This window comes from Strigops habroptila, chromosome 6, assembly GCF_004027225.2.
Source record: "Strigops habroptila isolate Jane chromosome 6, bStrHab1.2.pri, whole genome shotgun sequence".
NCBI classification, from domain to species: Eukaryota; Metazoa; Chordata; class Aves; order Psittaciformes; family Psittacidae; genus Strigops; species Strigops habroptila.
The window spans coordinates 69,006,869-69,030,623 of NC_044282.2; the positions used below are offsets into that span (position 1 = coordinate 69,006,869).

The 23,755-nt window shown below is 37.7% G+C and overlaps 1 protein-coding gene across 4 annotated transcripts in view; it reads left to right on the top strand.

The window, feature by feature from the left end:
* Positions 1-16,882, top strand: part of TASP1 (taspase 1) — an 85,659-nt gene extending 68,777 nt beyond the window's left edge. Inside the window, exons 13-15 of one of the 4 annotated variants that reach the window (XM_030489109.1) lie at positions 3,595-3,668; positions 8,372-8,482; positions 15,378-15,782. In XM_030489109.1, coding sequence (XP_030344969.1) covers positions 3,595-3,668; positions 8,372-8,467 — 170 coding nt within the window. In that variant the 3' untranslated portion in view covers positions 8,468-8,482; positions 15,378-15,782. Of the gene's footprint in view, positions 1-3,594; positions 3,669-8,371; positions 8,852-11,937; positions 13,466-15,377 lie in introns of those variants that run through there. The other 3 variants (XM_030489110.1, XM_030489107.1, XM_030489108.1) reach the window with 3 other exon arrangements.
* The last annotated feature ends 6,873 nt before the right edge of the window (positions 16,883-23,755 follow it).

Below are 23,755 nucleotides of genomic sequence, written 5' to 3' on the forward strand. Positions count from 1 at the left end.
ATCCAGTATTTATTGCCGTCTTTTCAGTGACTTCCAGGATGTTAGGATCAAGTTATTACAGTTGCACAGGATTAGGTGTATGTTATCTTTCAGGTTTTTGCTCATATTACACCTTGCTGGTTTGCATTATAAGAATCTTCAAATGTCGTAAACTACTTAGTGTTGGTCAACTTGAGCCTGATTGTATTCCCCCTCTCCAGTCACTTACTCTAAGTAATTTTGCTCAATACAGTTAATAACATTCATGTTTCTCTACCCAACAGTTGAAATTTATCTGTCGTTTAAGCTTTTGGTCAGCATCTCATCTTACCCAAAAATATTTCATGTGCGTTTATTTTGCTATTACAAACAACCAGAGATTTAGGAGGTGAATCCTTACAATTTTAATGGGTTTGAGATTATCCTGGTGTACAACAGAGGAATTTTGGAAGGCTTTGGATGGGAAAGGTTTTAGAAAATAGCTTTTGTATGTTACATTTTTTGGAGTTATTACTTGAATAGCTTGTCTTTATGAAGAAGTAGACTATCAAATAAACTTTGACAGTCATCTTTCAACTATTTGGAAGCCAAGACTGTCTAATTCAGAGTCCAGAATTGGGGCATGGGTTGCTAAACATACAGAGAACGTTGCAAGTTTGATTTACAGTTTTCAGTTTTGAGAATGGAATAATCGTGGCATTAATCTAGTGGAAAAGCATCCTACAACATAAATTCTATCCCTAAAAAGAGTAGAATAGCTGAAAATACAGTTTGTTCTTACTTGATTAAATAAGAACAAACAAGATCAACTTCAGCTTCAATTTCTGATGTTTGGAAGTGAGAGAATTATTTCTACTTATTTAATGTTTGTTATTCATGTAAGAAAACATGTTCCTATTCAAGAAAATTTGGTATTTTTTCCTCAAAAATTAATAAAGAAAATCCCAATATATTGTACCATGTAAATAAAGACTCTTTGTCCATTGATCTTTGGTTTTCTTTCCACTGAAACAAGATTCATATAGCACAGCTTATTCTAAAGATATTTTTTCTGTACCACAGAAATTTCCTGCCTTACAGTGCGTGCTGAGTTAACATATAATTGAACATATGTAGTATTTGTGGTGTTTGGACTTAAAATAAGTTGTGTAACACTGGAGAACATGGTGTATAGAATAATGAAATCTCATGTCATTGCTGCAGAGATGTTTTGGGGTTGTTTTTTTTAAGTATAGAAGCAAATTGCAAGGAAGTGATTTATGAAATGATTGAAAATATGTGAAATGTCTTCATATAAGTATGTAATTTAGGGTTTTAATTGAAATTTCACTACTTGTGATAGGTAGCAATAACCATGTTTCATGCTAGAACACGCTACTTTTGGTGGACAATCTAGAAGGAAAAAATTGTTAAAAGCTTAAAAGAATATGCCTAGAGTTATTGAAGGCACAGAAATAATATTTTGGGGGTATTTGGCCAACTTCTCAAACTTGAAAGATAAGATTAAATTTGTGTCCAAAAAATAAATGCTTTCACTGACAGTTGAACCTTTAGGGTGTTAGGGAGAGGCTGGTCTCATCGACCACAGCTACATCGCACTAAATATGTTTCACTCTCTGAAAGCTTTTGACTAACCTTTGGCAATATCAGTCATGAATCTATTACGGGGGAGCAAAGCACATACCTGACTGAAGTTCATTTTTCTTTTATGATGATATCTACATATCTGTCAGAATCTTCAAGTCTTGCTGGGATTGTCTAAACTTTGATCTTCTGCTCTGGGTTAATTGCTATGCAAGGATAAATGGTTCAAAGGATAAGCACACTCAGCATGTTATGACCTTCATCAACCATATTAAAGGAATATGAGGAGTAGGAATAAATGAGAGTTTTAAAACCATCTAATGATGCTTTTAGTGGTATGTGAAAGTCTCTTTGTAAAGAAATATGTGGAAATAGCTTTTCATGGCATCTTGTGGTTTTCAGGTAAGACTGCTCCTGTAATCCAGAGGAAAAAGTTATCTCAGTGCAGTTTTTTAAACCTCTTACAGTATTCCATGAAACACCCTGAATTCTGATCAGCTACTCTTCGTCTTTGCTTCCTTCCTAATTATGTATTTAAGGGACACAAAGAAAACTGGCTGTGACATAGAGCAGGAAGAATACAGTGTGGCATTTATAAAGCTCCTCTGGATGGAAGCCTAACGTGAATAATGTGCTCATTGCCTGAATTTTGTGTTGCAGCTGAGTAGGAGTGTGTGTGCATATATAAAGATGCTTATGTATGTATCAGGGAGTTAGAGATCACTGTGATGGGCTGCTTAAGCAATTGATAAATTGGGACACTTTCAAACTTTAGAACAACACCTTACTGGAATAACATGCACTAACAATACATGTTAGCAATGGTTAGTTTCCTTAATGATTATCACTACAAACATGACACTTGGTTCAACATTTATATCCTAAATTACCTGTGAGTATAGAGTACCAGATTGTGTGTAGCTAGTGCTATAAGCAAAGGTTATAGCACTAGCTATATATATAGCTAGTGTATATATATATTTATATATATTTATTATTTATTTTTATTATTTATTTTTATTATATTTATTTATATATTTTATAAATATATTATATTTATTATTATTTATTATATATATTATTTATTTTTTATATATATATTTATATATATAAAGACCTGAGAGTGCTTTGATAGGGAAGCCAAAATCAAAATGGTCTCATTTCTTGTCCATCTTTCTTTACTCTACCTTTGGTGCCTCTTACCCACTCCGCAAAGAAAGGGGGTGATTGCATATGCTCTTGATGTTATTCAGCTTACTTTTGGGACCGGGTCTTGCTCTAATTTTGTCAGGTATCTTTCTTGCTTATTGTGCAGTGTTATTCTGCTTCCATCAGCCATCTCTCCTGTTTTTTCGGCAGGATTATTTTACTTTCACCAGATGGCTTTCCTGCCTGCTCTGTATCTTCAGTTCTCATCTTGCAGACTTTTACTACTTCTACATGTTTTCCTGTATTCTACTTCTGCAGCTAAACCACAAATCTCCATTTACCCATTGGTAGTTATATATTATGTATATATTTATGCTCAGTTCTGTGAAAAAAATGCTTGTTACTCGTTATTCTGTTGGTAGTATTACAATTCTACAGAATCCTTGTGCACCACCTGTGTTTATGCTATTGTAGTGTGCTCATATCTGGGTTCAAGGCAAGCAAATGCAAATTATATCTGCTTTTACTTAATAGGTGGAACTGGCCTCTGCTTTAAGAGTTGGTCCCATCTTTTAAATGTAGTTGTAGTTGATGTATTTCTCATCTTGGAGGCTCCATGTTGTTGAAGAAACATTCTTATTCTTGGTAGTAGTTCTGCGGTGTGTGACTGCAAATGGTGCAGGAAAATCTTGTTTGTTTGATAGCAGTTTCTTTTGAAATTAAATTAGTCTGGTAAGTAGGCTTTGTTCTTTAAGTTTGTTTTTTGTCCTTTCCCAAACTATTTAAAGCTATATGTGTTTCTCAGTCGTCCAGTCTTTTTAAACTACATCTTACATTTTAAACCAATGCATTTTTTGTGACTTCTTGCTTTTTCCTTTATAGTGGAATTTCTGTGGAGCCATACAACAGAGAGCATGTGTGTAGGATATATGTCTGCACAGGATGGCAAAGCAAAGGTAAGCCATGAGGAATAGGTTGTAATACAGTAGAATGAGTGCAGAAGCTAAGGAGAATATGAAATAGTGAGATATATAAGAAATTTCTGTCTTTTAGAGAATGGAAGAAGTAATGGTGGCATAAGCAGTTAAATGTTTCTATTGACTGGGCATTTCTAATTCCTTTTTTTGAATTGCAGCAGTTAACAAACCTATGCTAACATATGTGTTATGTCAAGAAAAGGTACCACAAACACAAGTCCATTTCCTCTGCTAACAAGTAATTGTATTAAAATAACTTTATCCAGCTTGATTCAGTGATACTGGCTATTTAGAGTGCTATGATATTTTCTGTGGGCATGTCTTCCTTCAGATAAAGCAATTGCACCATCAAGGAAAAATGGAGAGGATATAAAACAAACATCAAGCTGGTTCCTAGAATAGCCTCTATGGTAAATATTTTGGATATTAACATCCATGTTTACAGTTTCTTGGAGCCTAATAGTTTTATTTTTTTTTTTGTAACGAGAGAAATAATACATCAAAATTGAGCTTGGCAATGGAAACCTGGAGAAGTCCTTAACGTCAAGAAGAAGGAGTAGGGATTAACCAAGAGGATTAGCCACCTGTTCTTAGGCATTGAAGGGAGAAATAGGCAGATATTGCAATGTAGCAACCAATGCATTTAGGAGAGGTGTTTGAACAATGAGGGTGAACATGGGAGAAGCTGCAAGCAGATACAGGATCATCATTTCTGTAGCCATTCATACATGTACAGCTATAAATATTCACGACTGAGAGTGGACAATCAGAAACAATTAAAGGAAGTGACAAAAGTGGGGCAATAAGAAGGCAGCTCCCCAGTACAGTTAAAGTAATGGGGGAAGTGGAAGTGTTTACTGAAATACTTGCATGCATTAAAGGAGAAGATGACAGCCAGCAAGTTTATACCAGCAGATAAGCCCAAGACACACCCCCAGCATTTTGATGGAAGAATGAATATTAAAGCCTGGAAAAGGAAAGGATTTGAGGGCCTGGACTTGTTGACTTTCTTCAGAAATGCCTGCTTGTGTATCTGCTGAAGGAGAAAGTTTGGTCATGAGCAAGAGAGGGAGAGAGGACTACAAAATTCAAATCTTTCTTGTTTTTTCCTTTTTTCTGTATCCCATTTGAGATAAGTATGAAGGAGGATATGAGCAAGATAATAAAAAAACATACAAAAGAAGGAAATTAACATCAGATATTTTAAACAGCAAGGATGGCGTAACATGCTGGGTAAAGCACTGGGAATGGATGAGTTCATCCTGTAGGAGTAAAATGTGTAGAAAAAAAGACAAGAATGCTCCAGAAGGAAGAGGAAGATAAAAAGCAGCTGGTGAAGGAAGTGCTAGTAGAGGTGTTAGTGAAGTACTCACTTTCATGGCTTACATAGAGTTCTTTCCAGTTAATTATCCATGGAATAGAATGTGGTTTCGCTTCTTAATACTTATTTCAGGTTTATTAGAAAAGAATCTGAACTCAAGTTAAAAGTACAGACTGGATTGAGCGGAGCTAAAGCAAGCTCAACTGCAGATGTTCTAGTATTCACTAGTTAGCTTTAAAATCATTATCTTGTGTTCGCAGTGAAAGGAGGATTCCTAGAATGCACAATGTTAAATGATTCCAGTATGCACACCTGCCTCTGACTTACACTGAAGGCTCAGAATGTCATTGTTTCTTCCTGTATTATCTGTCTAATTAATAACTAAATGCTAAAAATGAAATCTATCTGGTAATGAGTACTAGCATGACAGTGCCCAGAGATGTTTTCCTACTCACAGTTGCAACATTTGACATCTGGTGTGCATTGTTTTTGTACTGCTGGTAAATTCTCCAGCACTTGATTGCGCTGACAGACACAGCTGCTCTTCTTGGTTCACTTTTAAATTATGTTTTTGACCTTCATTGAAGAGTTAATCCCCCTCCCTTTCTTCCTCCTATGAGTCTGTGGCCACAAATGCTTTCCAGAGAAAAACCACAAGCGCTTTTGCTGCTGACTTCTATTGATCAAAAAAAGTCTTCTGTCATAAAAGCTGGAATTTTATTCTGCTACAACTAGGACTAAGTTATAGATGGAAAACTGGGCTTGAAATAGAACACAATGTATTGCAAGTAAAAAAAAAAAAATCCTTTTTCTTTAATAGAGTAACTGTTTTGGTACAGTTAATTTTGAGTGCTTGCCTTGAAAGCATAATGGTATAAGAATCCATGAAAGTATAAAATATAACTTGTTTATGAGTTCATAGCAAAATGATCAGGCAGCGGCTTGTAAGGAAACATCTTGCCTTCCTGTTTTTCTATGCTGGTAAAGAGCTTAAGTTTTTATTTCTTTCATCAGTCAAGGACTCAAGTTTTATTCTTAAACCAAGGGGTTGTCACAGTGGGTGATTTTGGGCTGCTTCAATTTAATGAACATGAGAACATATTTTTATAGCAAGACTTTTAGAAAGTGAGAAGTGTCTACTGTTACAAATTGGACTAATATTAGAGGCATAATTATATGAAGTGGTACATACTAAGGAAAAAAAGGATTTAATCTCAGTGTGGTTCTTCGTGTGTTGGAGGTTAATGCATTTCATAAAAGGACCTAGCAAATGGTGGTTCTGAACCCCAGATGAAGGTCGTGGAGATATAGGAGGCCTTTCTTAGACACTTACAAGCTGGATACCAGCTCACCTGCTGACACTGGTATGCTCGAGAGGTGGAAACATACTCAGCCAATTAAATATCAGCAACTCCTTAAAAGAACAGTGGGACAGGAAAGTGGAATCGGAGACTTGAAGAAGTTTGTACATCCTGACCTACCGGTGCTTCTGGCTTTTAGCACTGTGAGCTCTCCAAGTACTGATTTGGAAGTATACTTGCAGCAGGGGTTTATTTCCTCCCAGTTTGGGAAAGACTGGGTTCTGCAGCCAGCCGCTCATCTCCAAACTAGACTGCCTGAATGCTAACTCACCAGCATAAAATGGCTGAGCCTGCAAAAGCTGTGGAACAGTTCTGCATTGTGACTAATAATTGTTTGATTTAAAGCATACTTTCTGGAAAGGTGTCCAGTCTTTTTTTGGAAAGCCAGATGCCTGGAAAAGTCACCGTTTCCTGTTGAATGTTGGTTTAAAATGTTTGGTTGAACATTACTTTAAAAATACTGTGGAGGCTTGCCAGATGAACTGAGTTCACACCTTAATGCTGACAAGTCATCTCTGGTGGTGTGTCTTATTACTTGCCTTGAGCTCGCTCTCAATGCTGGAAGTATTTCAGCTCCTCCACCACTGATAGCACTGGCAATGTCATCTTTACTACCTGCATAGTGGATATATCTCATTGACTTCCCTCTGATTCTTATGCCCTTGAACCCGTACATCACTGCTGTAAGCAAATAATCAAGGTATGTCCTTGCTGGTTCAACTGTAATCTTCATCCCTCTTGATACAAGCAAGGGGGATGCCAAGTTTCATAATCACTTGGTGCCAGTGTCTGTAACATACTGGATGTGGAAGGAAACAAACCTTTTGTCTGAACAGCTTTGATGGTTTTATATACTTCTTAGAACTAACCTGCACTGCCTCTTGCTACAGCTTATCCAGGCTGAAGACTGGAGCCTCAGCTATGTTGAGCTTAAGGGACAGATGCACTCTGTTTTAGAAGTTGCCTGTCCCAGTCTTCCTTCCTGAAGCAATACCGTGACAGATTGTTTCAACATTAGGCCTGCTCTTTGGGAGATCAATGGGCTTCCCAAGATCTCCTGAAGCAAGTTCATGTATTGCCATCTATATGATGGTACAATTGTCACATAAGGTGATACTCAACTCTTTCTAACTCTTTCTAGCTGTTAGTGAGCCTGTTAAACTATTCTAAGCTGCTGTGAAAGTTTCTGGCCATGGCCATGAGAATAGATAGGAAATTCTAGCCTGTGGACTTCTCCTGCACTTAGCCAGCTCCTTTTGTAGCAGTAACTGCTGCATCAGCGAAGGTCAAGACTTCTAGGTTGAAGGACTGGGATTTTAAATAACTTCATGAACTTAGGGGGTATGTTTTTTCTTTTTTTGTTCTTTTGATGTTGACTCATTATTTACTTGATGTGAATTCAAGATCTTTGATAAGCAGTTCGCTCTTTTAGATTTCCTGTCCAAACTTTCTTCTGTTTCTGAGACACTAGTCTTCAGAGTCACCTTCCAGATGTTTTTTTAATGGATCCGTAATAGGTCCAGCAGCTGATCATAGCATTGGCTAAGAAGGTCATCCTGTAATCAGAGCTCTGACCTCTTTAAAAATACTCTGGCAGCTTTCAGATAATCAGTTCTTATTTTCCGGAAATGATTAGGTTACAGTCTGAGAGCTTAAGCATTTTTGTTGTCACTGCTGGGAAAAAGGCTGTATTCTGATGACTACAGTGTTGCTTTTTGGAGCTCTGTCCATACTACCATGTATGATGTGCAATAATTGAGGCCTTAAAGGTTGGTATAGCATTTGGTAGAATAGTTTGTCGGTTTATATGAAGTGCTTTGAGACCTTCTGCCATGTAATTTGGGAGGGGGAGAAATAACTCATTGAATTCACCCATACTGTGATTTTAGATAAAAATGGAGAATGGGAAGGAAGGGAGGTTATTGGGTAGGTTACAAATTCACTGACTCCTCTTAGTTACATAGTCTTCATATCTTCTTGTTCCTTGTCTGCTTGCTCAGTGGAGGACGCTGCAAAGGAAAAGAAGTTCTTCAATCTCAAATGACAGTGCAGTGTATGCCTGCAATGTGAATACACATACCAACTGCATCTCTTGAAGGTTCTGGTTATGGGTAGGCAGCCTTTCTTTGATTTAATGTTGTGTATCTGTGCATAATCAAGCAGGAGCCCTTTTATCTCAGGCAAGGATCTGCAGAGTATTTGTGCAGTCAAGACCCCCACAGTATTCTGTGTGCAGAAAGTATAAGTAGGCAGGATGTGCCGAAGAACTTATTTTTCCTGGATCTCCACGTCTTGCATTATCGTAGTGATTGAGAGTAGTTGGTGGATGATGTTTCTGCTTGAAAATAGGTATTCCTCACTGTGTTTTCACTAGTGTTTGAAGTCAGAGTGCTTTCTTCCCAGTGAAAGACCCAATCTCAATACCAACAATGTGCAGGTTTGGTCCTGTGTTATGTGTAGGTATTTGAACTATTTTTCAGCTTACAGTGATTCTTAGTATGTATAAATGTACTATATGATCTATGTATTAAATGTTCTAACTTTTGCAATTATTGTAAATGTTGCAATACTTTTGAGAGATCCTTGTAGTTCAGCTTTATAGGTTTTAGTTTTTGTAACAGCTGCATGACCTAGACAACACATCTCTAAAAATCTAGTTGTCATATTGAATGTAATCCAATTCAGTCGCCAGTTTAAATCTCTCTTTTGGCAGATATTTGGTTCTTACAAATTACTAATCTTTATGTTATGACAGGTTTTAATACTGCGAAGCTACATATGCCATTCTTTCCATTTTCTAATGAACCAAATTCAAGTTACTTTGTAAGATATGGGGTAACAATAGTGGAGAGCGTTGCATATTGCTGTGCTTGAAAACATCCATCAGCAACAACTGCTGTCTACACCAAATGTTGTGGTTGCAATGTGCAGAGACTTATCTTTCAGGGTTAATTTCATTTTCTAGTATGAGGAAACATAGTGGACAGGGAGACCATTTCCAGTTCACTTTTCCTGTTGAGGTGCTGGTTGTTGTAATCAGATTTATTCACCTTTACTAACGCTGTAAAACGCTTTACTAACGGTAGCAAAATTACGTCTGTCTATGGTTGAAGTGATACGTGTGACAAACACAGATTGTAGTGATTGTTGCTGGTTTTCTGATGATGGGCTTCTGTGTTTTGCTTTGTGAGTAAAAGGTCTATGAAAGCCCTTTGTCAGGAGAAGGGCAGTTATCCAGTGCTTATTGGGTGAAGAAACACATCTTGGAAGAATCCTAATTCTAATTTGAAAATTACTGGAAAAATTTACTGAGCCTGTTTAGTTAACAGAAATACTAACTCAAATAATTCAGTCATTCATTGCAGACTACAGAGACAGTCTTTTAACTTCATGAGACAGGAAAAGTGTATGTCACTGTTACACTTTTTTTTTGTTGTTTCTTTAATTGGACTCTTGTCTGGAGACTGGGGAATCATTCAAATTTTCACTTGAAAAGAGCTCTGCATACAGTAGAGCATCCAGTTGTCTCATAAAAATAAGGTATTTATATTTGTTGGAAATAACCTTCAGTGCTAAGATACCAGTTAAAATACTTGGCTCGTAGACCTTCATGGAAATTATGGGCTCTGAGATGGGCAGATAAATTCAGTTTTTTGGGTTGGGTTCTTGCATAAAGCTAGTAGTTCTGGAAATCTTCTCATTTTTGGCCAACATTTTAAAATGGAGCAGAGAAAATGGGATTGTGTATGCAAGGCGTGCAAATATCAATGCGATAACCTGACATAGCACCTGCAATTCAGAATGGTAAAAATCACATTTTAAAATATATAGCACTGTTTTAAAACACCTCTGCAAAAGCCTGGGATGCTGAGTTGAATAGGTGATTGGTTGGTACACAGCTTTTGGCTGTCTAAATACATGTATGAATGATTTAAAGAGATGAAAATGCCTTAGTTTTTGACTTTCTTAAAAATCTATATTTTTATAATGCTTTATATTGTTATTTTTAGATATATAATAGTATATTGTAATATACTTAACCCACAGAATGAATTTGAGCTTGGAAAACTGTTAGATTCCTGAGCAACCTTTACATAGAATCAGTATTTCAGTGCCTGAGAGCCAGAAGCTGTCAGTACATGTGTCCTTTTGTCTTTTGCCAACAAGGACAATCATTCTGGAGCCCCTCTTTTTCGCTTCCCTTCTTATTCCCTTTTTAACTCCCTCCTCTCTTGCCCTCCCCCCCCCCCCCTTACTTTTTCTTTCTTTTTCTTCTTTATTAAGATTTCACCAAACAAGTTGCACATGAGATACTCTGATAGCAGCATTACCAGTATTTTTCATGGCACTGTCTCCTGTCATGTGGCAGGTGTACATTCAAACCATGTCGGAGGAGAGCTTCCCAGGAGACAGAACAGCAGAAGATGGTTATTGCTGCCAAAATGGGCTATTACTGCCTTGAAAATAAATGAGATAGTGTGGTTCTCATGGTAGAAGCATGTACCCAGCTAGAATGCTCCAAATTTCAAAAGAATATATGGATTTGGTGGAGTAAAGTTGCAAACAGCAATTTCATTAAGTGTATTATGTCCTTGGTCTTTCATTATATTTCATCTCAATAGTGCAATGAATGGAAAAAGTTTGTTTTATAAATTACTCTGTCTAAAGCACATCCTGAGCATGTAATAAGAAAGCTAAACACATGAAATAGTCCCTAGATTTGCCGAAGAACTGAATGTGCTGCCATCTGGTAGTTGTACTTTGTCCTCTTGGCAGAATTTAATTGACTTCAGTTTTCTCATGCAGCACTGTCTGTCTTTTGGCTTACACTTTATACTCAATTTACATGGTATTTATGCTTTTAATGAAAAAACAAAGCTGTTGTGACAAACTAATACTTTTATGTGAATAAAAGAAGGATGCCAGCTCTTTAAAGACTTACAGGAAAAAAAAAAAAAATCTTTTTGATATTAGTTGTTCTCAAGGTTGTTCCAGAATCTTTGTCTATGAGGCATGAAGTAAGTCTTGGCACAACTTGTATTTGTTTTGCTGGGGTTTTTTAAAGGTATACTAAAAATATGTAACTTAAAAAGTATATCAAATGTTCATGACCAAAGGATGAAACCATATATTGTCCCTGTAGCAGTTAACACTTATTCCAGGGCAGAAGGACCTGTTAGTTTTGGACTTGAAGGGTAGTGGGAAACTTTCCAGTCTGCATCAAAAGGGGCTGAGAGATAGTAACATTCCATGGACAATGTCTGCAGCACTGGGGTTGAGGGAGTTGGTTGCTCAATGGTTTTCATTTGGTTAGGAGGAAAAGAGGGAAACGTGTGTTTGGATGACAAGTGCATGGAGCAAGAATCAGTGTCTGAAGGCTGGTTAGCTTGTTTTTCCTTTCTGGGAAGCAAATTCAAGTATTTCATCTTGACTTTTGTTCCTTTTGAACTGTGGGCACAAGGTTCCTCTTTTAAGCTGCAGACACAGATCTGTGGTGACTAACTGGTTTCCTACCTGTCAGGACCTCTGCTCATACTAGGCCCTCACCAACCTCACTTTTCTCTAGGAAAGCAAATCAAGTAAGAATATTCTCAGGGACAGTGAAATTTCTATTTATGGAGCTGAAGATGCGGACATGAAGATGTCATTCTTAATCTACTTCTCCTTGGCATATGGTTCCCTCAGAGAGGCTTCCATGAAGCTGAGTGGAGGATTAATACAGGAAAACTCTTTCTTTGCCTGCTTTTGTGCTCTGAGGCACAATTTCCCCCAGGTGTGGGTTCATTCAACTTGTAAAGCTGAGAGACTAATTAATAAAAATTCAATTCAAAGCTTTCCAGGGTTGTTCTTTATTTGTTTGGTTTTTATTTTTGTACTTTAAAAATCTAAACCTAATCCACTGTACAATCTGGACTTAATGTAAAGTATGATGTTGGGATATAAAAATGTGACAAACTCTGCAAATAAGTTCTGTGGTTGTGTTTAAAAATATTTCGTGTTCTTTGATCTTTCGTTTTATTTACTGGAGATTGTTCTTAGGGCTAAGAACAAGGGGGATATAGCTGTATGAGTTCCCTTGGGAGTTTATCTGAAGTTGTCTTGACATGGCAATGTTATCCTTTCGTATTACTGATTACGTAATGTATTTTAAACACTATCATCTTGTATCTGTCTTCTTGTTGTTCTGCATAAGGCAGCCATTGGTGAAAGTGATAAGAAGTAGTCAGTGTAAAACAGCATTCTTATTTGCTCCATCATATAAAGTATGCGGATGGCCAGGATGCAAGAAAAGGCTTTAAGAGAGGTTTTGTTGTATGTGGTTTGGGTGTTTCTGTAAATGGAAATTTACAGATGGCAGTGTATAGTGGTTTGGGGTCTTCTGTATGGGAAAAGTGGTTTTCCTTTTATAGGAAATGAATTTTTGTAGAGGAAATGTGTTTCGGACAGCCTATTTATTTAAGCATAGCTACTTGATAATGTGTTGATAGATATCGATTATCTGCTTATCCCCTCTTGTATATTTTCTTTTCCTTGCTCAAAAACTTATTAGGATATAATTCTTAACTAAGTTTTTAAAATAACAGGATCTATGAATTTCATGTGGATTCAATGGAGCCTCACATTTTGCTCCTACAATTGCATAAGAGGCTATTAGGCATTTAACTTTGGGCTGGGGGGTAAGTCAAGCCTATGCAGAAGGTCAACTCATAACTTGGGTCAGAAAGCTAATTTACACAAGTCAGGTCTGTTGTAGTTATAATGAAAAAATTTGATTATAAGATTCGTGACAATCATAACAATATTTCTTCTGTTTCAGTAACAAGCTTCTTATGCTTCTTGGTAGCATCATGGGGCCTTTTGTACTTTTTCTTGTATTGCTACAATCATCTGCTAATAATTCTGACTGATCACAGTAAATAAGCAATCTCACAAATGTTGCCTGCCTTAGAGTGGACCACTGGTTAGCTTTGATTGCAGCATGTCACTAGAAAATCAGTGGTGTTGAACACTGCTTTTACACTGTCATCTTATCCCACTTTTCATTTAGAAATTTTCGCAGACCTGGAAAAAGGTCTTGGGTCTGTCGGTCATAAAATAAAAAATACCCTTATTCTGCTTGTTTTTCTTTCTTTTCCTATTGTTTTATACTTTAAACTTACGAAATAACATCTCAAAAAAATTGTCAATTACATTTTTGGGGAAACTGTAACAGATTTGAAAATAATCTTTTCTTCTTGAAGTGGTACATCACAGTTGTAACTAAAATTGTTCTGAAAGTAGAAAGATGTTCCTATATCAAGCAGGAAGGCCAGAGATCAAAGTTTTAGCAGTAAAATGAAAACCTTTAAATGTTTTAAATTAAATCCCACTCTGTAATTGAACTGGAAACAAGACCACCTAAGAGTAGACCTAAGACCACCAGGATACCCTTATCAAGAAAAGAATAAAAGAAGCTGCCTCAGAGATACAAACTGTCTCTTCAGTGCTATGAATTGTGGTTACTGTCTCACATCACTTTCTGCTCAGTTGAGGCAAGTTATTTTTACCGAACTTTTACATCTCTACTTTTCCTCACAACCCATTGCTTCATTGCAAGTTACACATTTCACGGTACTTAAGTCTTTTAAATGGGATAATGTACGTACAGAAACTTAAATATGTAGTTGGCTGCACTTACAGGAAGCTGTAATTTCTAAATGCCAGCAAATACTATGTTGTGAGCTTTATGTTTTAGCAGGAATAAAACCTAGTTCCTAATTTAATAATTTTTTAAGCATTATATTTTCTGAGCATTAATGAATCACTTGAAGCTTGTCAGCCATGAGGGGAATGAAGGCCAGTACTCCTGCTTTGGTGGGAGGGATGGCTGGAGTGTAGCAAGAGCTGGTGGGTCCCAGCCATTGCCATGTTCTGCCTTAAGCCTGTGGAAATGCATTTATCAGCCCTATTGCATTTTGGAGTTCCACTGAGGCTCTGAAAGTAGGAAATGGTAAAGTTTGTAGAACTTCTGACTCTTTTTGTTGTTCTGATTTAACACTGCTTTAGCCATTTGGCCTATATGAAAGCACTCAATATATCTGTAAATGGCTTTTGCTGTAGCTCAAAAATCAACAGTGTGGATGAAAACAAACAATTTTCACAAGATAAAAATGTGTGCAAGGGGTGAAAAAAGTCATTACTTCTAACAATAAGTCAAATTATCTTTTAATAAGTGAATGCCTTTGCCCATTTATAATAAAATGCACCTCAGAATATAAAGGATCTTTAACAGATTCTTTTGTGTCACTGAATTACAATACAGTTATAAGCTGAATTTTTGTGTACACAAACACACGTGCCCATGTTCTGGGTTTTATGTTCTGGCTTTTACGCTCTGACTGAAATATTACAGAGCCATCTCAAAGGCCCGCTTTTAAAACTTCTTGATGGAAAAGATGCCTGTTGTCAGAAACACAATTGTTCTTTCAGTCCATTTATTTGACAGTTGGCAACAAATATTTTAGAATAAGTCTTTGGGAGTTTTTAGGTGGATGAGTAGGTACTTTATGCAGAGAAATTTCTTCTTTGCATCCTGATCATTACAGTTGCCTTCTGCCTTGAAGTTCGTCTCTGTCAAATAGATTATTGTGTCTAAGATTTCTGTAAGGTATATTTTTCTATGCAGTACTAAACTTTTTCGTATCTCCCTGAGAAACAAACTTATAAACCATGGAATGCCACAGTTTTCTTTTGTCTTCATGCTGGACATTCTTCTACTTTCAGTGCACTGGGTCATCCAGTTTACCTTTTCCACACATCTGTCATGGTCCTTCTCTTCATGTGTTAAACATTAATGAAAACACAAAAAGAATCCCAGTTGTTTTCAGCTTTTCAAGTTGCTTTGTATTTTGCCCTCAGACTTCAGTGATGGAACAGCTTAGTTGTTAATACTTTCAAGCTTGCTTTGTGTCCTGCGTAATTTCGCATCTCTTCTCACTCAATAATGCTCTCTTGACTTTTCCACAGACTCACATTTCAAGACTTCCTCCTGGAGCTGTGGCAGGACAGTCCGTGGCAATAGAAGGAGGAGTTTGTCGGCTGGAGAGTCCAGAAAGCTGAACAGCTGATTCCTCACTTCATTGCAAAGAATGTGAATGATTTTTTTTGTACAATAAGTTTTTTGTGTTTTAACAGATGTTGGAAATTCTACTCTTGTTTTATACCCGGTATTGCAACCATGTGCACCATAACTTGAGGCAAGTGCTGCTGTAGTTTATGTTCTCACTCTGTGAATGGGGGTGTGTGCATGTTCATTTTTTCCCTAATAAAATAGGAACTCTTCCCAATTGTGCAAAGATTAAGATTATGTATGATTGATGTTTGCATTTTCATTGTTTAATGTTTGAAAAATCAGTGAAAGCTTAAAAAAAAGGAAATTAATTTAAAGATAGGGTCACAATTGTCATTCATGTTCTAAATTTAAAAGTAACAGGCCTTTTATGTGGCTATATCATTATGCAAAAGTTATTATGGTTTCTAAGTTTCTCAGTGGTTTAAGGAAATCCAGAAGTGGTTTCAACATGGGTTGTTTTTTCCCTCCCCAATAAGGAGGACTGGTTTTTTTGTCAAAGAATGGTTTCAGTGAAACAAACTAGAGCAAAATTAAGGCTAGAATTGTTGTTAAATAGTCTTATAGGTCATATCTCTGTTCCCAAACTAAGATGTTAATAGCTTCAAGCTGTATGTATCACAAAAAGCTATATGAAGATAATGTATCGTAATGCAGTCTTTATGTATAATGGAATATTACAATGTAAATAAGAAAACAAAGTTTATGGAAAGATTCGATATTATTCTTCGCTTCTGTTTAAAATCTATTTTTAAGAGAGGTACAGAAATGAACATATTACTGGATGCGAAGTGCAATGTGTATTAAATGGACGCTGGGAGGTCTGATACTAGCTTTCTTATTGATAAATCAACTTCCTGAAGTCCAGCCACAGCATGGGTATTTATATAACTGTGTGTAATATGTATGTACTGTGCATAAATTTACTGTAATTCTTTTTATACCTTCCACAAAACTGCATTATAAAACAATGTAGTCCTTGTCTGCCTTGTGAAGCATTGGCAGCTGAATGGTTGTTTGTCACCAGTTCTGATGCATTAGCTGGTTCGCCTGAGTCCTAAAACTGAGTTCTGACATACAATCTTCCATTCAGTTCTTTTTTTCTTCACAGCACTGGCAGCAGTAGAAGACACTTGCAATTAATTCATTGTCCTGATAAGTATGCCAAAGAGAAACTAAAATAGTTCGTCTTTTTCCCTGGTGGATATTTGATAACTCTGTTTTCAGAAATAGTGGATGAATAGATATTCAGACTGTATTCGCTTAATCGGGCATTGTACTTGCCTGTTTTGTAATGTCGTGCCTGCCTATAACACACATACTTGACTGATTAAATGGTTACATTGATTGTAGTACCAATCTTTCATGGAAAAGAATCTTAATAAAATTTTTTTTAATAGCCTGAGGTCATTTTCACTGTTATGTTATAGCATACATTGATATACTGTCATCTTGGTGAGGTTTTTTAACTGTGATATCAACGTAGTCCTACAGTTGAAGATATTTCTATGCAGTTCTGTAAATAATATGAAATAGGGGCTTTCCATGTTGCAGAAACAAAAGAGTGGAATGCATCTGTCTTGAAATAGTTTGTGCTGAGATACCAGACTGGATTCTTCAGTCTGATGAAATGAAGAACTGTACCATGACACTTCAGACATGTTCCAACCAAGAAGCTGTGTTATCACAGCCATTCAGAGTACTCTAATATGCCGAATTAAATGATTGTGTGAACACTTCACTATGTAGTGAGTGAAAAATTGGTTTATACATACCCACACTTGAAAATGGCATTGTTTTGTGAAAAGCTGAGGTAGAAGTGTTAGCCTGCTTTCATTCTGAAAGTACTTTTCAGTGTCAGTGTCACAGCAACTTTGATATAAATTCACTCTTTCATGGAATAAGCATGGCAGAATGGCTCGTAAAATGTAAATTGATAAATTGTTTCTTCTCCTTACTTGCTTAATATCTCTTTATGGAGATTTAGATTCCAGCATATATTTTTTTCCCCACACTACCTCAAAATTTTATTTGTGTGCATATGTACATACATATCTATTTATGTACATATAAATATTATATATATACATAAAAATCATAACTCAACAGAAAATATGCTTTGCTTCTACTTTGTTTTTGTATCTATATAATACTCCAATATATTTTTTTAACTTATTTTTGTCAAAAAAGCCAGGACTCTTCAGGAAGCTATGTAGGAATAGCTGTTTGAAATGGAGCAGTGTGCCTTTTCATTGTCTGACTTTTCCTCCTTCTGCCTATGTAGAGGAAAAATGAGAGAAAAAAAAAGGATTCTCTTGTCTCGAGAATCACAAGCAAGGTCCAGAGCACAAACCAGGTACAGAGATTCTCATAAGGTACTTATGAGAAGAAAACTGTTGGCACACATGAAAGTCTGTGTCAGTAATTGTGAAGACTGGCAGGAGCAGAATTTCCTATCATCCGACTCCCACTGAAGCCAATGAAAGATCTTACACTACTTTAATTATGGGTCTAATTCTACTGCTAGTTCTATTTTGAACTTGAAAGGGGCTTATGAAAAATGAATGGTGAGGACAGACACACTTTGCAATGACGTGGTCTGTAAACTCTTGTACGTGATGAGTAACCATTGCCACTGGCATAAGCAGATACAGTCCAAGAGGAAATTACATAGTTGACAGCAATAGCTGGCTAAAATTATAAAGGAAGGGCAACCAGATGAAATGCATATAAATACAAACAATTTGAATACTGTTGATTTTGTACTCAAACACACAATTACGTGTCCTAGAGTATTTGGTAGCAGACAGGTTGGTGCCAGAGTAGAAATGTCTTCTGCCGTAATGAATTTCACTGCTAAAAACTTGTAATAGCCTGAACCAAATTAACATACAGTCCATTTTTTTGTCTTCCTTTGCTCCTGTGCCTTTATCTCTGCTTCTGTACCTTAACAGCATAGCCCTGCAAGGAGTGACTTCAGAGAGCTGCAGTTGAGCAAGTCATGAAGGAGAGGCCTGGTACATCAAAAAGTATTGAGAGATTATTTGAATGCCATTTTGTGGATTCTATAGGTACAGAGATCATGCTCCTTTGCTTGTGAATTAACCTCTGGAAAAGCTGTGAAATACAAGACATTTGACTGAGGAGGAAAAGGGGGCCTGATTTGGGGAAATGACAGCTGTTCACCTGTAAAGGACAATATGTGAAAGGAGAAGGAGGCCTAAGAGGAAGCGAAGCTGATAATAAATCCAGGGGTGTTAACAAGGCTATGGCAACTGCTTTCGTTACTTAAAATGAAATTTAATAGCAGAGTCTAGAAAAAGAAGGCAAAACTATTGGTTATTACCAGTTGCAGGTGCAACATTTCACAGTGACTTGTGGTAGTGGTGCGACTGGGCAGTCTGTACAGCTGTTTTGAGCAGAATGATGCAGAATGAGACTATATATCTACACATTTTAAAAAGAAAAACTTGGAATTCCACTGTAATCTCTGTTTCTTCTGGTTGTTTTGGGAGTCACTTTGATTGAACAAGATATACTAAGAATTCTAGTCAGTGGTAGCTGGATTCATTTGTTCAAAGGCATTGAATTGCATGGGAAGATTTTTTATCATTGTGTTCATGAGTAACTGAATGCCATCTGCAGTCTATATGCAGCCCTATTTCAAAAACATCTTCTGAACCCCAAAAGGTTTGCCACTGACAGTATTTGGACTTCTGTAACTCTAGGTGATTGAAATCCCATCCTCTTAATTCTGGACAGAGGCATATTTCAGTTTAAATTATGACTTAAGAAAGAATCTGGTTTTCAGGTCAGCTTGATTATCAGAAGGCTTAGAAGAGAATGGAGAGTTGAAGGGGAAGTTTATAATGTGGCTATGTAAGGAAATAAATGCTCTTGTTAGAAAGCAAGGTATATAAAGAAACTTTTCTAATAGGGGAGAACAGGAATCAATGTAAAGTGTGTACAGGGAAAACAAAATTTATTTTGAAGGCGAGAAAGAATAAGAGGAAATAGTTGTGAGAACTTCCAGGAAACCAGGGTAAGGATTGATACATCTTTCACAGTGCTAATAAGGCTCATCTTTCAAGGAATATTTGAAGAGACGAAGGAGTATGAACTGTTCCCTTATACCTGGCCAGGATTTTCATGTGATTGATAGACTTATATTGATTTAAGGCAAAGTGAGGACAAAGAGAATTTCCATGGCTTTTAGCATGGAGTGTCAGTAGAGGTTTTTGTAGATGCCTTGCAGATGAGTTGAGAAAGTGCCACTGCCTCATGTCCGAGTCCAGATCTGCCAAGAAATGCAGAGAACCTAAAGCTTGCAGGAAATTGTATTGAGATTTTGTACGGAAGCTGACATGACCAATAGCTTATGGTAAAGGAAAGCTTGTGGGTCTAAAGACAGTGCTACAGATTAACACGACTTAACTTTTCCTCATTTTTTTACAGGAAAGCTTGTGGGAGGTTGTTCTGCTCTAATAGTCCTGTGCTTGATTATTCACTCCACTATGAGATAACACAGAGATAAGGAGGACTTGTACACTGACTTATAGTTTTAGATCCTACAGTGACACAGCATTTATCTGCCACGTAACCTGAGCAATAACTCCTCATAAGGACCATTAACATCACTTAATGGTGATTTGACCACAATAAATGTCTGTCTCATCACCCATTCCTGTCTGCCTAATGAACCCAATAAAATATGTTAGCGAACACATGAGCAACAGTGAGACCTGCTTTCATATGGCTTTGTGCCTTAAACGTGTGTCAGGGTAATGTGACACACTTTCTTTATGTCCTATGCTTCTCTGCCAACTCTTGAGTTCACAGTTCCTTGCAAGGTAATATCCTGCTCCTCCTCCCATGTTTCCTATTCCAGTACAGAAGTGTCAGCTACCCTGCCTCCATCCACTGCAAGATTTTTAGTCAACCCTCATGTCCCCAGTGTCCACATATGCCTGTTACACAAGAGACACCATACGAGTAGTGACCGTGTGACTCCTACTTCTTGGCTACTGGTTTTGAGTTGTCTGTAACCCCCAGGATGTACTTTGTGCAAGCTTTTTGTGGCAGTGAGCATCTGTCAGATCTGTAGTCCTCTTCAGATGTGTAGAAATTGGCTAATGGATGCAAGAATTGCTGAAACTGTACAGATAGATGGTGTGAATGTGCAAGCATGGTTTCCTTAAGGTGCAGGCCACAAGAGTTTGAAGCAGCTGCTTTTCCTTGTTTCTTAAACAGCATCTGAGAGACACAGAGAGCTGTATGTTCTGCAGTCTCTCAAGGGTAATTGTGGGGTGTAAAAGTGGTAAAGCCGGCAGGCTCAAACCTGCTCATAGTGTAATCACACCAGAGAGAAAAGAGCTGTGAAGTTATGTGTCAGTGCTTATCCTGGAGTTTGCACAAGCCTGCTAAGGACTGTGGATGTCACATCCTTGCATGGTTAACCCCCACTAGACTCTGCACCTTTGGGCATGCATGGCTGTTCTATGCAGGTGTAAGTCAGACATCCAGGTGGACTCACAGAGGAGGAGTCCCCATAGCTTCTCTCATCATCTCTCTTAGAGCCTATCAGCTACAATATCATCATAGATACTTAGTTGCCCTATTTATTATATTCAGTTATATTGCTGTAAATGTTCACATAGACATACAGAAAGAGACCAACTAAACTCATCTTTCTGAAACAAAAAGCCTTTCAAAGTTGTTAAAATGCAGTTTTGAGAAAGCACCGCATGAAGCCAAGTTTTTGAGGTGAGATCCTGTCACCAGTAAGGCCACTTGGAGCTCAGCTGTCGGCTTTGGCAGAGCCAGGACATCACCCTTGGAGGCATTTCTCTTAGAGGATTTAAGTATTATGAGTCCCTTAATGTCAACACTGGAGACTTCGGAAATGAGGTGGAGTGAGATGTTTTGATGACTCATGCTTTTTTTTTTGGATTATCTGGGAATATCTGGTGGGTGTTGAAGGCTCAAAAAGCCAAGTGGAAGAACCAAACCGCAGACTCCTCTGGGCAAATAATCTAAAGCAGCCAGGCAGTGAGTGCTCCAAAAGGAACTCTTCACTAGCCAAAGGCTCTTGGCATTATTTTGTAATTTGAACAGTTTTCCTAAAGGTGATCATTTTTTACAGCCCTGGTTTCACTTTGGGTGCGTGTGTTTGGATGGTATAGACTACATACTATCACAGCACAAATGTCAGAGAGGATTACCTGTGGCAAAAGCAGTGTGTTTGAAGTTAAGCATCAACAAACCACAATATTAGCCTGCATTGTAACACCTGTATGTACTGTACCTGTGGTAGAACTCCTATTAAATGTATTTTTTAGAATTGTTTCCTTGAAACATGAGTTGTATGTGACTGATACAGCTGTGCAGTGTGATGCTGTACTGGAAAGCTCCTTCCTTCACTGCCTGTGTGCTGGAGGAGATTCGATTTAAAGTTGAGATCAAATTATCCATATTTGAGTTGTTTTAATCTGCCTTTGTCTCTCACTATCCAAACCTGGTTTAGTTGGCAAGAAATTCAATTCATTTTCCCCACGTTGAGGCCACATCTGGAGTACTGTGTTTAGTTCTGGGCACCTCAGTGCAAGAAAGATGAGCTACTGGACAGGGTCCAGTGGAGAGCCACAAGGATGATCGGGGGTCTGGAGCATCTCTTTTATGAGGAGGGATTGTGGGAGCAGGACCTGTTTGGTCTAGAGAAGACTGAGAGGAGACCTCATTTGTGCATAAAAGTATCTGAAAGGCGGGTGCCAGGAGGATGCTGACAGACTCTTTTCAGTGGCGCCCAGCAACAGGACGAGGAGCAGTGGCCGTAAACTAAAACACAAGAAGTTCCACCTCAACATGAGGACGAACTTCCTTACGTTGAGGGTGTCAAAGCAGTGGAACAGGCTGCCCGGGGAGGTTGTGGAGTTTCCCTCTCTGCAGACATTAAAAACCCCCTGGATGTGTTCCTGTGTTCCTGCTCTGGGTTGGCCCTGCCTTGGCAGGGGGGTTGGACTAGATTATCTCCCTTCCAACCCTAATGATTCTGTGATTCTGTGAGTCTGTTTTGCCCATGATGGCACATGGCAAGTGTCTCAACCATTAACTTTTTCATCTTACCTTCTCCCCCTGCTGTCCTTTTGAGGAGGGGGAGGAAGAGAGTGGCTGTGTGGGTGCTGGCAGCCACCACAGGTATCAATTACAGTTGGACCAAGAACTCTCTTCGGGAATAAATCCAAAAGAAAAGCATTGCAGGAGGTATTCTTTTGGTAGGTTAGTTTTCTCTTAGGACAGTGAATTGATTTTTTGTGTTCTGCAGCTGCGTGATTGTTAGAGCTAACGTAAAGGAAACACGGGAGCACATGCCTGGAAGAGGGATGGGGAAGATGGAATAACCTTTCGGCTGTTGTTAAATCACATTAGGTATAAAATGAAACTGCCTCCTCATTGTGCTCACTGTGATTATTCATCTTGTTGGATGTTGCCCTTATTGCTTCCAGTCTATCTCTGGATATCACTGCTACAATGCAAGCTGAAATGGATGTTTTTAGGAAAAATTCACCGTGTTTATAAAATTGCATTTGTGTCTAATTTTACAGGAATCAGCTCTAGTTAAGTGCAATTCTCAATCCAATGAAGAAACAGATTCTAAAGCCAGCCCTTTTGAAACGGAGTGAGCTCCTCTGGGGAGATAAGAGCATGCCAAGGCTTGAGGTAATTAACAATGTTGTGACATGATGGCCTTTGAAACTAATACTGTGTGTGTCTGAGAAGGGGAGATAGTTTCAAACCCCACGTTTATTGTATTAATGTGTCACGTATCGTCCGTGAAAAGAAATTAGCAAACCAAAGGACAATGCTATGGCACAGCAGAAAATGCCTTATGATACATGATTTGCAAAATGGTGCAGTTTGAGAACTGCAGTGCAGTTCATTCCTCAGGGAAAAGGATGAATGGATAGAAAAAGCATCATTTTGAGTGTCTTCTTTGCACACCAAAAAAATAGTTATTCCCAGGTAGGCTTCAAGAATCTGGATCAGGGAGGTACCTAAATTAGAAGAGAACTGAAAAATAAGGAAACTCCCAACTGTGAATGATGAACAGAAACCCAGGATAAAGTTCACTGTTAAAAAAGAATATATGAGGGGCAAAAGGCCACTGAACTATCCTGTTGTCCAAAATGTGACTCAGACAGAGGTTTAAGTTCAGGTATGAGCTAATGCTGTTTTCTTCTTTTGGTACTTTTTTATTTGTTTTCAATTTTGAAACTAA